The sequence below is a fragment of the Xiphias gladius genome, chromosome 21, assembly GCF_016859285.1.
Source record: "Xiphias gladius isolate SHS-SW01 ecotype Sanya breed wild chromosome 21, ASM1685928v1, whole genome shotgun sequence".
In the NCBI taxonomy this organism is placed as follows: domain Eukaryota; kingdom Metazoa; phylum Chordata; class Actinopteri; order Istiophoriformes; family Xiphiidae; genus Xiphias; species Xiphias gladius.
In genome coordinates this window covers 7,520,794-7,533,983 of record NC_053420.1, presented here as the reverse complement: position 1 = coordinate 7,533,983, position 13,190 = coordinate 7,520,794, and the positions used below count along the sequence as shown (strand labels likewise).

Genomic DNA, 13,190 nt, shown 5'->3' with positions numbered 1-13,190 from the left:
GCATCCTTAGCTCTGTAGAGGCGGGGCACTGGTCATGCACCACCTGTGGCAAATTCAATACTAAAACAAAGAATATGTAAATACCCAATAGATCAATATTTGGTTATCCAAGTTGCTGACTCATCCAAGCTTTTCCCATAACTATCTAAACGCAATCTAAGAACTCTGAAACTATGAACTCTGTTTTGCGTGGTGTTTACCAGAACAGGAGTATTTCAGGTCATACTTTTATATGTCAAATTTTGAAAATGTCTTTAAAAATATTATGATAGATCATGAACCTTAACTTTCTCAAACACATGGCTAGAGCTGTGGGAGGAAAACATGGTTTGAATAAGGGGTGGGGAGTGATGATAGGTGGCATTTATCAAATCCTTAATAAACAGGATACATCTGTTTGCACAGCCATGCCACAGATCAAAGGTCATTTTCTGTGCCAGTGCAGATGCTTAAATTACTCTGACTAAAAAGAAGCTGAAAATTGCTCTATGACAACTTAATGGCACTTGGCATTATAAACGCATAAAACTGTAAATAATACAAAATTGTCCGAAGAATGCCAGACGGAAAGAGTGTCTACAGAAAAACCTAACGTCGTCATTCATTTTCATTCACTACCCTGAGATGCAAACATACATCTCTGTCACATGAGGGCCATGTCATTCAGTCGCCACTCTCAGGCTGTCATTTGTGTTGCTGATAACACACTTGGGCGATCATGTGGTCATCACGGCAGGACAGTGTTTATTTTAATAGCACTCTGTGGAGCATTTTAATGGTGTGTCATCTGGACAGGCATACAGAGGGTGTGTCAGATGTCCTAGCTGACATGGGCACTGTTTGGTCATCTGATAGCTGAGCCAGCAGACGACATAAAGGAAACCGGATTCCGCAAGCACGGTTGACTCCTGAATAATTCACAGATGGGCCACAGAAGCAGCTTCTTATCCTCACTATCGCTCCCAGCTCAGGTGAACTATTCAGAACACTGTTGAGAAAAAAAATCATGATTGTCAGCCGTGTGCATTGCTCTGTAGCGGCACTTTCACCTCTTCTTGCTTGTGCCATCTATGACAGGTGTGCAACATGTGACTAACAAAGAAAAGAAGGCACAAAAGACCATGTTTAACAGGTATTTCCTTTTTCCTGTAATAACTATGAAGATGGCTAAGGAAGAATGTAGTCAGTTAAATACAACAAATAAATCTTAATACTTTGTGACCGTCACATTTCTTGAGTCGTTCGTTTTGTTAACAAAAAAAAAACCAAACCAAAAGTAAACACATAAAAAAAAACGAAGCTGCAGTGGCTCAAACTTCCTCCATAGGGGTCATCGAGCCTTCTCACAAATAAACTTAAACAGCCTTGATTTAGATACAGCTTCTTCATATGTGAATAAAAGGTGCATACAAAAGCTTGCTCTTGTTTCACATCCATGTCTAAAACAGGAAGTCTTACTTTTTGGCAAACAGAAAATGTAATAAAACCACATATTTAAAAGGGTCATATTTATTGCCTGTTGGATATTTTGGTCCAGGACAGCTTTGAAGAAATGTTATGAAATTTAAGTTACATGAAGTGTTCATACATATTAACTCATGGACTTTTGTAATATATACACAGACACAGACCAAGACACACAGACACAGACACAGACACAGACACAGACACAGACACAGACACACACAGACACAGACACACACACACACACACACACACACACACACACACACACACACACACACACACACACACACAGACAGACAGACAGACAGACAGACAGACAAAGCTATGACACACGTCTTCTATCGTTATGATGATTAAGTCATGTAAGGAACATTTGTACAAACACTCTAATGCATTCAGAAATGGAGTTGGACCTGTTTTTCCTCGCTTGAATGCGAAGTGCGTGATAAAAGCAAAAAAGCACATAAGTGCCTCTTGAATCAAAATTAAAATGATAGCGGAGCTATAATGCTATACAGTGGGTGGACAAGGATTCATGACCTTTGCTTCCCTTACTGGAAAAAAAATTAATTCACAGCGCATATGACTGTCTGTTAATAATGTTTGTGCAGCTCTCGTCTCCGGAATACAGGACTATGGATTGTACTTTGGCAAGGTGAGCTGATATCCCAAACGAGTAGGTCTATCCTTTCTATTCGCCTAAGCTTTAAAAATCTCTGCTCTTACCTCCCATCTGGTTTAGACCTTAATCCCTTAATACGCGTTGTGTCCTTAGAATAGCTTAAATTGCAATTCTTGTGAAGTCAAAAAAATGCGGGATTACTTTGCATTATGCTACCCTTCGCTGTGTGTGAGAGAGCACAAGCTCCAAAGGGTTAATAACAATGTCAGAATCTCCTTCAAAAGCCACGTTGGGGTCAATACAATCGGAAATATCTGATAAAAACTCATTTTTGGAACTTGCCTGTAGTTGAGGAGTAATAAAAACAAGTCTGTCTCTTGGCATTGGCACATTGTCCTTCAAGTTTTCCTGATACGGTGGGATTCTCATCAAATTAGATTTAAATTTAGATTTAATGACTGCGACAATTTAGATGCGCAGGTGAGTGCAGTATCAGATACTGTATATTACCTGTACTCAGCATTAAAGATGACTGCTGGAAGATGCAAATCTACGACCAAACATGTCAAACACATGTCGAACACGGTGTTTTAAGCAAAGTCAAGGCTTTTCAGTTTTATCATCTCTCCATTTTAATACAGGTGAAATGAAACAAATGCAACAACCCTGTTTACACACGCTTCCTCAGGTGAGCACCTCCCTGGAATGGCGCCTAAAATGACCCTACTAAGTACTGTAAATGTGTGGGTAAGGGTTACGTATTGTACACAATGTAGGTCACTTAAGATAGTATGTCACAAGTAAATAACTGGATTACAGGCCAGTGACAATGAGCTGCAGCGCTGTCAATTGAAAAACACCAAAAGGAGAAAGAATCTTCAAACGTCACATGCACCACAACCCCAAAACAGCAGACATATGTTAGATCTTTTTTTTTTTTTTACTCTGGCCTTGCAGACCTGCCATATAGATATAAAAAGCCCAAACGAAAAACAGAAAGGCTGTTAATGCTTCTGTCCTTTCAGCCAAGAATTATCTCTGAAAACAGTGTTGAATGAAGTACAAACAAAGGTGAAGTGTAAACTCCAACTGCCTCAGCAACCATTCCTCACCATATCTCGTATAACCTCTTTAATTGTTTTCAATATTTACACTGATGTACACAAAATACACTCAAAAAGGAGATTGTTTCCCTAGTTTCTCAATGCATTTAAATCCCCTTGTACATTCTGAGCCATCAGAAAATAAGGAATACCTGTATATTAATAAAAAAAGAATGTTCTCTTGGAGCATCTGTTTGTTCCCCGGTGGTTTATCAGCATGTTGCTAATCAGGTCATCCCAGGACATGTAACAGACAGGTGTGGTAGATATGGTGGCGCAGCCTAAGCCAGTTCCACTTTTCACATTTCAGTCAACACCAATGACATTTTGACTCATCAAAATAAAATCCAAATGCTTTTTTTTTTTCTGTTTCAAATCAACTGATTTTATTGATCAACAGGCAGACGTGGGACAAGAAACAAAAAAAGGTGTAACTGGGCAGGGCTATATAGGAGGTGGTTATTGTCACGTTCACCACGTTGTTCTTTCGATATCATTATCTTGGTTATTATTTCGTTACAAAAACAGTGAAGCGCCATCCTGTGGTGGCACTGTTTCCTGATCGACTGACGCATGGAGGGTCTGTTGATGACTGGAGAAGGCTTGCAGGATTGTGGAAAGAGTGAGTGTGTGTATGTGTGTGTGTGTGTGTGTGTGTGTGTGTGTGTGTGTGTGTGTGTGTGTGTTTTGTGTGCATGTGTGGCTATTTGGATGTCGTGTCAGAAGGGCGAGTATGTGTGTGAGAGTGTCTTGGATGAGCGGTTTCACGTCAGTTCCACTGTCACTGTGAGGACAAGTGCGATCCACATTAGTCCGAGCACATCCATGCGGGAGGCTCCATCTAGAAACACCAAAGAAACAGTCGTTCAGAGATACACATGCCCTCAGACCTCTATTCATCATACAAGCAGCATCATATTTCTAAAACGGTGTTGTAATACATTAAGCCCCTTTCCCATTTTTCATGACGTGTAACCCTGTTCAAATACAAAGTAACCTCGTATTTTTCATTGGCGTTAACGCAGGAGTAAACAATGCATTCGTTTACTCCTGAATGAGCCGTGTGGTATTTTGGTAAAACTAGTGCTTGTCATGGCTGGATACATTTTTACAATGACATAAGATGTTTTGTAACATATCAATTCATTTGTAAGTTATTCTTAAAGTCTGTGAAGTTCTCTGTTTTCGAATCCCAATTTTTGATCAAGTAGTTATCAAGATAATATTGTAATGTTATATTATTTTGGTATTGGGCAACAACAGCAACAAACACATACTGTAAACAGCCAACCTGGAGTCGGCCCCCTTACTAATTATCTACAGTAGCTTCCAATGTGACAGATCTGTACTAGCTGTGCTTCATGTGTTACATAACATTCAAGTGACTAACAATACAGTAAGTGCATTTAATGTATGATTTACTGTATGTATTCACACATTATGGCAGGTTGTTCTAGTACCAGTAAAGTGAAGTCAAATTTTTTTTCTTGGACCACAGGTGTGGGGAATTGGTGGCAGTCATGCTCTGAGAGGATAATCATAGCAATTTCCTGTTCCTTGTGTAAAGTACATTCATTAATAGAAAATAATCTCTGTGGGGTTCTTTTAAGTGCACAATAATGATATAAAGTGCTACCAATACACCGGCAAACAAAAAAGTCCCTGCGCGGCCTTTTGGTGCAGTTTAGTCAAACACAAAGATATTCTTTCCCAAAATTTGAAGAATCTTCAGATAAAAAAAAGGGAGCGACAAAGAGTGAAGCCCTGCGTCTTCTTACTAATTTTTTTAATATGTTTTGAACTTGTTCTGAGGCCCACAGCAGGGATACTAGATTATAAAGGAGAGATCAGCAGAGACGGCAGCTTTATGCTGCTATTGTTTTCTGTTGCTCCCTCACGGACACATTACAGAGAGGACTCTGCAACTGGAACTGTTGTTGCAGGAAAGCTGCGACTGACTGTGGGTGTGGCTTTGCTGACATAACCAGCAGCTTGTCTGGATTGAGCCCAGATTGTAGCTACACCAACCATTACTTTCACAATTTGAGCCTGACCACGTTGGGGTGTGGCTGGACTCATTAGATTCAAAATTTGATAGTGGTTAGACCTGTCAGGTATTGCAGTCCAGTGAGTCCGGATGATAAAATATTGTCTTCATGCTGAGAAAAGTTGGTTGTATTATTATGAGTTGGACTGCAAACAAAACAATGGTATGTTTCTCAGGATTGTTTCAGTTATACTATCGAGGTTCCACGATGATTCCCACAGAACAATATAATCTGACATTTTATATAACATATTCAATTCTGCTCATGCAAGTCATACAACATTAGATAAGAAGTGGATCTTCTTAATAAGTACTTCATTTCATTCTGTAATGGGCTCATCCAACCATAAGATCATAATCTGAGGTCCATTCCAGTCTACAATCATAGATGCAAGTCACTCCGCCATCTGTTTGCCTCCTTTTGGCTCAGACCTCAGTGTGTGTCTGCCAACCTGATTTTTTTTTTTTTTTTTTTTTTTTTTTTTAAAGACAACTGGGACTGATTTCCGTGGCAACATGCTCTTTTTAATAAAGGACGACTCTACCTCTGGTGTGTTGGACCTTAAATGCCAGCTGAAAACATGACGCTTTCTTTTTGTTTATGACTACCTGACCACTTTGACTACAGAGAGACGGTTTAATTCAAGTTAGTGGCCTTAACAGTCCTACATGATACTTTTTACTGTGGCTAGACACATCTGTCTGTACTCCTACCAGTTTGGTTCCTGTCTCTGATCTGACCTCTGTTCTAAGAGGATTTAAATTAGAATTTTGCACGGCACTGCGGGAAATGACAGACCTAGCATGTCTGCCCAAAAAAATTTGAAAACGCAGATCACTTGATTACCGGCTCTTATGATATTGTTATTTTTGAATGCAGTCCACCCGTTGAGAATTTGTTAGTTGCAACAAATTTTGCTTCATGATTGCAAACCCGTGTCGCAGCCAGGATGATGCATTTCCCAGAATAAGATGACAAGCCCAAACTTTTGACACTTCCATCGGCCTAGGCTGACAGGTACAGTGTTATGTGGCAGAAAACATGTCACATTTTTGTCCTCAATTTCACTCATCTCTTAAATTCAGTTCATTGCCCTTCAGTGCAGCCTGACAAGTTGTCTGGGAGATTGGAATTCTGACAAAGATGAATGAATATAACCCCTCACGGGAAGCGTAGTTTTCTTGCTGCGGCCTTGACTGACTAACAGGGTCGGTCTTTCCCATTCGCACCAGGCGAGAGGTTGGGTTTTCAGCCATTAATTGAACGGGCATGCGTGCGGTGACCTGTCGGGGCCATGTTGTACACCAATTTGACTTTCATGCGAGGCATGCCTGCGCATCCATGCTGACCTGATTCTGTCCTTGCTGTGACACACCTGCTCCTGCACTTACCATAGCATTTGCATATTCAGTTTTGCATCCCTACGATATGACTCGCAGAGGGGAAGAGAGGGGAAAAACAAAGAGCAAAATGAAGAAAGACAGATAAATTGAGTGTGGGAGAGGAAAAGGGACGAATAATGGGATGTTTTTGAAATAGGAAACAGAAAAAGCGAGAGAAAGAGTGAACCCATGTCAGACTACCAGACTGTTTCAATCTCGTCTGGCTAGGGCAGTTCAGTCAGACAGCTCCGCTTGTCATCTGCTTGGGAAGTTATTCATACTGTACCCTGATACAAACATGGGCATCACACATATGCGCTACGGATCATATACCATGGAATTTTACCATTTGGATAGATTTTCCAGTTCATCTACAATAGCTCACTGCAAAAAAAAAAAAAAAAAAAAAACCCAAACACTATTACAATACAGATGCTTTAGGGATTCTCGCTTCATGGTACAGAAGTTAAGACCTACATGTAGTGGACATTACTGTTATATTTATCAGAATAAGACTGAGGATTTTTTTCACTAATAACTAATACCTGCATACTTATGTGGATTGATCTAGAGGTGCTGCTACATTATAGCATTTTATAGAGTTTGGAGGAAATGAAGCTAGCAGTCTTGCTTATGTAATCTAATCTACATGAGCTGTTAAGAAGTCTCTCCTTATGGTTAATTCATTTTTTCGTACGCCCGTATCTAAACTCTGATTGCTGTTTCCATGTGGTCACATTGTGATTTCAGGCTGGGTGGGTCATGGACCACTTCATACTGCAGAAGCCCATTTAACAAGATTCCAGACTCTGGCAGTTTGGCCAGAAGTGAATCTTTTTTTACACTCCAGAGTAATCTACACCGATCATAAAGCTTGACTGCCTGAAAGTCTGCATCAAAATCACTCTGATTGTGAGCTGGGCTGAAGAGGAAAAAGGGGGAAATATACAGCAAATATGATGGAAGGGGGACAGACGGAATAAACAAGAGAGGGAAATACGGTGGAAAGAGCTACCAAAAATGGATGAAACAGGAAGAGAGGTTGGCACTGGGAGACAGAAAGTGAGTATGAAAAGTCAGAGAGGAGGAAAGGAAAGATAGAAAGATTGAAGAAGAAAGAGAGAGGGAGTGGCAGAAAAAGGGAGAGATGGAAAGGTTGTTGTCACAGCCCTGAGGCTTCTCGTGACAATTCCTCATCTTTACATATGATAATCTAAGAAGCCGCAAATGAGCCACCACTGCACATATAACACTAATAATCTCACGCTCAACCAGAAGTGACAGGCTTGGTTAGTCATTGGAAGAGGCTTGTTGCTTGCTGCTACCGAACATCGACAAAGATAAATCCCGAATGAATCACTCTCACGATCTGCGAGTCTATCTGGGGCAATGCATTCAGGCCAGAATGAGAAACATCCACCTGTCAATACGCTGAATGTTAGAACCACAATCTCCCAAAGAATTTGCCTCTCTGATCAGTGACAGATTTCAGCACACATTTTCAAACTGAAGAGGCTGCAGTGTCACATTTTGTTCTCATGTTACACACAGCGTCTCTGGAAATGTGATGATCAAGTGATGCAAGAGGAATCATGAGAGGCATTGTAACGAAAACACAAGACACCCAAAGCTAGCCATTTCTGTGGCTGAAATACTTACTGTTCTGATTCTGTGTGTTTTTCATCATGCTTGGATTTTCTATTGGAAACAAAAAAGATCAAGAGTGAGAGGATCAAACAATTTAGTTGTCACAGAGATAATCAACGAGCCAGTGAATGAAGGAAGGAATTAATAAGAGGATAAAGAGCATGAGAAGGAGAAAGACAGAGAGAGGGAGAAAAATAGTCATCTCTGACAGAGGTTGTGGTTTTCTAATGAAGCTGAACTCCAAAGTTCCCGAAGCACATGCTAAATGGCACATCCCCAGTGAGAGAGACTGGGCCTGCTAATGGAACTGGGAACACAGAGCACTGCACCAGAACAGCCAGGACACTTTAGCAATAGGGAGACAAGTCAACTACAGCAGTGGCCAGACAGTGTGGGAAAGGGGTCTGGAGAAATTGACTCCACGTTTAATAAGCTGCGCTGATGTCTACCCTGCACAATACACTCTGACAATGTATTTTCAAAGTTCTCGGAGGGATAAAGTAATTGCAAAGGAAGAAGCAGGAGGGCTTGCAGAGAATTAGAAATACCCCTAAATTCCACTTTGTGAGCTATTTTTGGATGTTTGACTTGACATATGAGAAGGTGGAAGCTACATATTCAGCAAAGTGTGAAACTTTTCGAGTCTCACTGCAACCATTACCATAGCAGCTCCTCTGAGAACACAGAGAAATTAGTGTGTGCACTTTGCATATGCATGCTTGTGTTTGCCTGCCCCTGGAAATTTGCATGAGCATACATATCTGTGTGTGTTTCTGCATGTGTAGGCAGTTTGGGTGTCTGCCTGTGTGTGTGTGTGTGTGTGTGTGTCACTGCCCGGCTCCTCATAGCTGACTCACTTCACAGTAATCTCAGAGGGTATTATCACTTAGGGTGGCTAAAGACGTACATCATCAAGACGTGAGCACTGCTTGTCATCGGTGTGTCTCTATACCAAGCTGTCATTATACTCTATTATTCCTGATGATGTATATTGAACACTTTGCCAAGCGAGCAGCGCCCCCAAATACCTCTCTCTCTTCGCCCCGGGCAGAGAGAGAAGTGTCTCATCTCAAGGCCACGGGGGACGGTGCCAAGGTCACTTAATCACCATTTACTTCCCCTAAGCGTGAGTGGAAGCAATCTACAAGGAGACAAGCAGACAGATGGGCCATACTAGGCACGTAGCCGATGACACCTGAGGGTGCATCAGGGTGTTAAATAGACATTAGTGCTCTTCCTAGCAAAACGCCTCCCAAGGTAACGCCTCCCCAAAGTGGCACTTTCCTCTAAGAGTGGGTTCTTATTAGACCCGCCCAGTAATTTGTACATTTGTGACATACTTTATTAAATCCTGTTCACAAAAGGGTTTCAGGCAAGAGGATTTAAAAAAATAAAAAAAGATGGATACAATATCTTTGTTTCAGAGTCGATGAAGTATGTAAATGGTTTCGACCTGATTTACGTTTGTAGGCTGCTCCAGGGCTGACGTGCATGTGTGTGCATACAACACAAATTTTTGCATTAAAAAAAAAAAAAAAAAAAAATTCTCCTGTTTCTCTTATGTGACCTGACGTGTAAGGTACAAGTGTCAAAAGCTCTCTTTAGACAAGGAATGTGTAACACCGCTGGCTTTATCTATCTATAGTGATGTCCTCTGGGCTTTCAAACATAGTTCTCTGTTATGTAAATGTTTCGTTATGACTCTATTCAAACATGACAGAGCCATTATGGATAGAGCTGCAGTGTGTGCACGGTATTTTGGATCTGGTATACAAGAGGGATTGGTATTACTGCTGAGGGACAATGGTGGAAAACTAATGGCATTAAGGAAGAAGTGTTCAGTTCACAGTCTGCATCGATGATAGATTTTAAAGCTTATTTTGCAGTGAAAGCCTTAATCAATGACCATTGTGAGTGCAAAGGGAGGCTCACTCCTGCTTTTAACTGGTGGAGCCTCTAATATACTTCAATCTCATTATTTATTAGATAGAATCAAGACATCTGCTGCCTAATTTATACAAAAAATACCTGCATATTTAACACTATCTGTGCTGTAGGCTTTTGGTTAATGCAAAGTCATTAAAATTGTTGGAATTGTTGGAAGTGACTGCCATTGTGACTTTTACAGAAAGTGACTCAGGGGCTTTGACCAACATGTCAACTTACCATCACATTTACATGAAGTGCTTGTCTGAAAATGGTTAAAGAAGCCAATAACCCTTTTAGCTATAGTAGAACTCGTTTAATTAAAACACCCTCCTTGATAGAGATTTCAGAAGAGGCCCAGACTGGAGGATCCCACTTCTTTCAAGAGTGTCCAGGTAAACAGATCCAGAGGAGCAGGACACACAGATATAACAGAGCCTGTAAGCAATCCAGCTCCCAAATCAACACCAGTAAATGAACAACTTCCAGGTTCCAATGAACATTTTACCTTGGTTTGGCCATTGAACAAAGTGTTTTTTAACACAGTCAACAACAAAGGTCCTTTGATTCCATCATGGGCCTTTGATGCCACTGTTGGCAATTGGTGTTAAAGTGAGAGCAGTACAAGACGTGCCATTGATGGAATAGTCACTAAATCCCTCACCAGAGAATAGTTATCCTCACTAAGTGCAGCCTTAAAAGGAATGTGTTGTTCAGCCAATTAGGGATACAATCTCTTATTAATCACACACTTAGCTGCATTAATGATTCATACCTAAAAGCGGTCACATAAATCTCTTGAGTATTTTTCAAAGATACTGTAGATACATAAAATGAATTTTGTAGAATTATATAATTTTCTGTGACATTTAACTGTGTAATTGTATAAGTGTTCCAGATAATTCTTGTGGAGCCAAGTTGTACAGTCAAAAAAAAAAAAAAAAAAAAAAGTTTCATATTCATCATCCTCTAAATAATTAATCAAACTTAAACGCGATTTCAGTTTAACTGCTAGTGTAGTGGCCACTCAAGAATGGGGCCACAGCGCGCTGCGGAGCTGAGCGAACATACCAAAGACTATGAGGCGAGTGTGCGTATCCGTGGAGCCCAGAGGATTCTGGGCCGTGCAGCGATACATGGAGCCGTTGAGCTCGGCTGGCACTCTCTCCAGAATCAGCTCCTTCCCCTCTCGCTCGGTGCTGCCATCTAGCAGGCGGCCCCCCACCCGCGTCCAGGTAAAGAGGGGCTCAGGGAACACCTCATTCTATCAACACCAAGCACCCAGATGGGAAGGAGAGAAAAAGGGGAAGAAAAAGGATGGGGGGGGGGAAAGGAGACAGAGGGAGAGAGAGGAAAGCGGGGGTGAGAGAGCGGTGCAGAGAAAGTCTGAGTCTCAGCCTAGAGATTAAGAGCAAAGGATACATGAATAATACAAGCTCCAATTTTTTCCCCCTAATGCAACGGCAAGTTAACAACATGCATTAATAATAAACACTTCACTTTACAACAGTTTTTTTCCCCCTCACATTTTTGAGCCCTCTAGAGAACAATCCCCCCATTTCCAATTTAAAAATATAACCCTCCATGAAGCAGTATTTCATTCATATCAGGGGGTTGACATGTTCATAGATAATAAGAGGACACAATAAGAGGGTGAATCTCTTGTATGATTCCACCTCTGAGCAACACGGTTTTGGTTCTTCTTCCTCCCTCCTTGAAACACGCACTGCACCGCACAAACATATTCAGTACACAGTCACACACGATATATCTTCTCTGTCATCCATTTGATAAGCTTCTTGAATAAAAAGCCCATGAAACTACATTTCAGCCCAGCAGGCTTTCAGTGCAGAGAAAGGATTCCAGCATTCTAGCCTTATTTCAAAGGAAACAGCATGTCAGTGGGTCATCAGAGGTACTTGACATATGACAAGAGAGTGGGATTTAACTATTCCTACAGATATGTGTAATTCAAGATTGGACCTCATCTATTGCGACAAACACAGTGAATGAAGCCGGGGTAAAGTCAAGGTCCTTATATGTGCTATAAATATCTATACTGTAAAAAGTTTACCTCTCAGTTTGGTTCATTTTGGTTCACTCAAGTACAGTTTGGTTGCAGAAGTGCATCAACTCAGAAAGAGCTGATTTATTTGACAAATTAAAGAAGTAAGGGGAATCAAATCAGAGCCAACAAATTCAGCTATCGTAACCCTTCCGTCATGGTTTTTCAAGCACAAGGGACCGATTACTATCAAATGTCAGCATTCTTCCCCATCAACTCAAAACTGCGCATTTTGGAATACTTCCCTGAAGCAAGCAATGTTGGTTCTCAGGTTTGGCATGCACCCAAGTTCAGATGATATCATTCTCACTTGCCCAAACAAACCAGACTCTTTAGTTCAGATAAACTGCTCTAAACATGCCTGGCATGAAAGTGCCCTCAACAGTTTGAAGTGACCTACTGAAATAGATTGTTATGGTGAAAATCTTCAATTTACGAGTTTGTAATTGTGATGAAGCTGGGGATGAAGCTGGTGAGAATTGTCTAGCCTTTTAAACTAAAAGTTGGATTGAGACAGGTTCTTGGAAAAAGGTCACATTAAGATGACAAAGCAAGAAAAACAAAACAAAACACTAAAAGGGGTTTAAGTGAGACCTTCCTTTCACATAACCCCAAGAGCCTTTGGAGTCCAAATGAAAAAGATCTGTGCACTGTGCCTCTGAAACCATCATTGCCCTATTTAATCTCATCAAAGCAAGAAGAACAAGTGATACAAAGTAAAAACCACATTGTAGCATGATTGTACCTAATAAATTGCTCAAACAATAAACCAGATGGGAAATTGGCATCTTATTGCATCAGAAAAGTGTGATTCAAAATTATCAGTCTTGACACACAGTCTTACCTATTTGTGAAACCCCTTCAGCCTAGGTTCAATGAAGGATAAGGAAATTTACTTTCTAATCAATCTGCGCTGACGCCTACACTGCC

At 40.8% G+C, this 13,190-nt stretch overlaps 1 protein-coding gene across 2 annotated transcripts in view; it reads right to left on the bottom strand.

The window, feature by feature from the left end:
* Positions 1 to 3,928: 3,928 nt before the first annotated feature.
* The window catches only part of igsf21a (immunoglobin superfamily, member 21a), a 157,369-nt gene continuing 148,107 nt past the window's right edge, over positions 3,929 to 13,190 (bottom strand). For both annotated transcript variants that reach the window (XM_040115781.1, XM_040115783.1), the window contains exons 8-10: positions 11,267 to 11,459; positions 8,282 to 8,320; positions 3,929 to 4,033 (exon numbers count right to left, since the gene is read on the bottom strand). In XM_040115781.1, the coding sequence (XP_039971715.1) occupies positions 3,957 to 4,033; positions 8,282 to 8,320; positions 11,267 to 11,459 (309 nt within the window). In that variant the 3' untranslated portion in view covers positions 3,929 to 3,956. The remainder of the gene's footprint in view (positions 4,034 to 8,281; positions 8,321 to 11,266; positions 11,460 to 13,190) is intronic.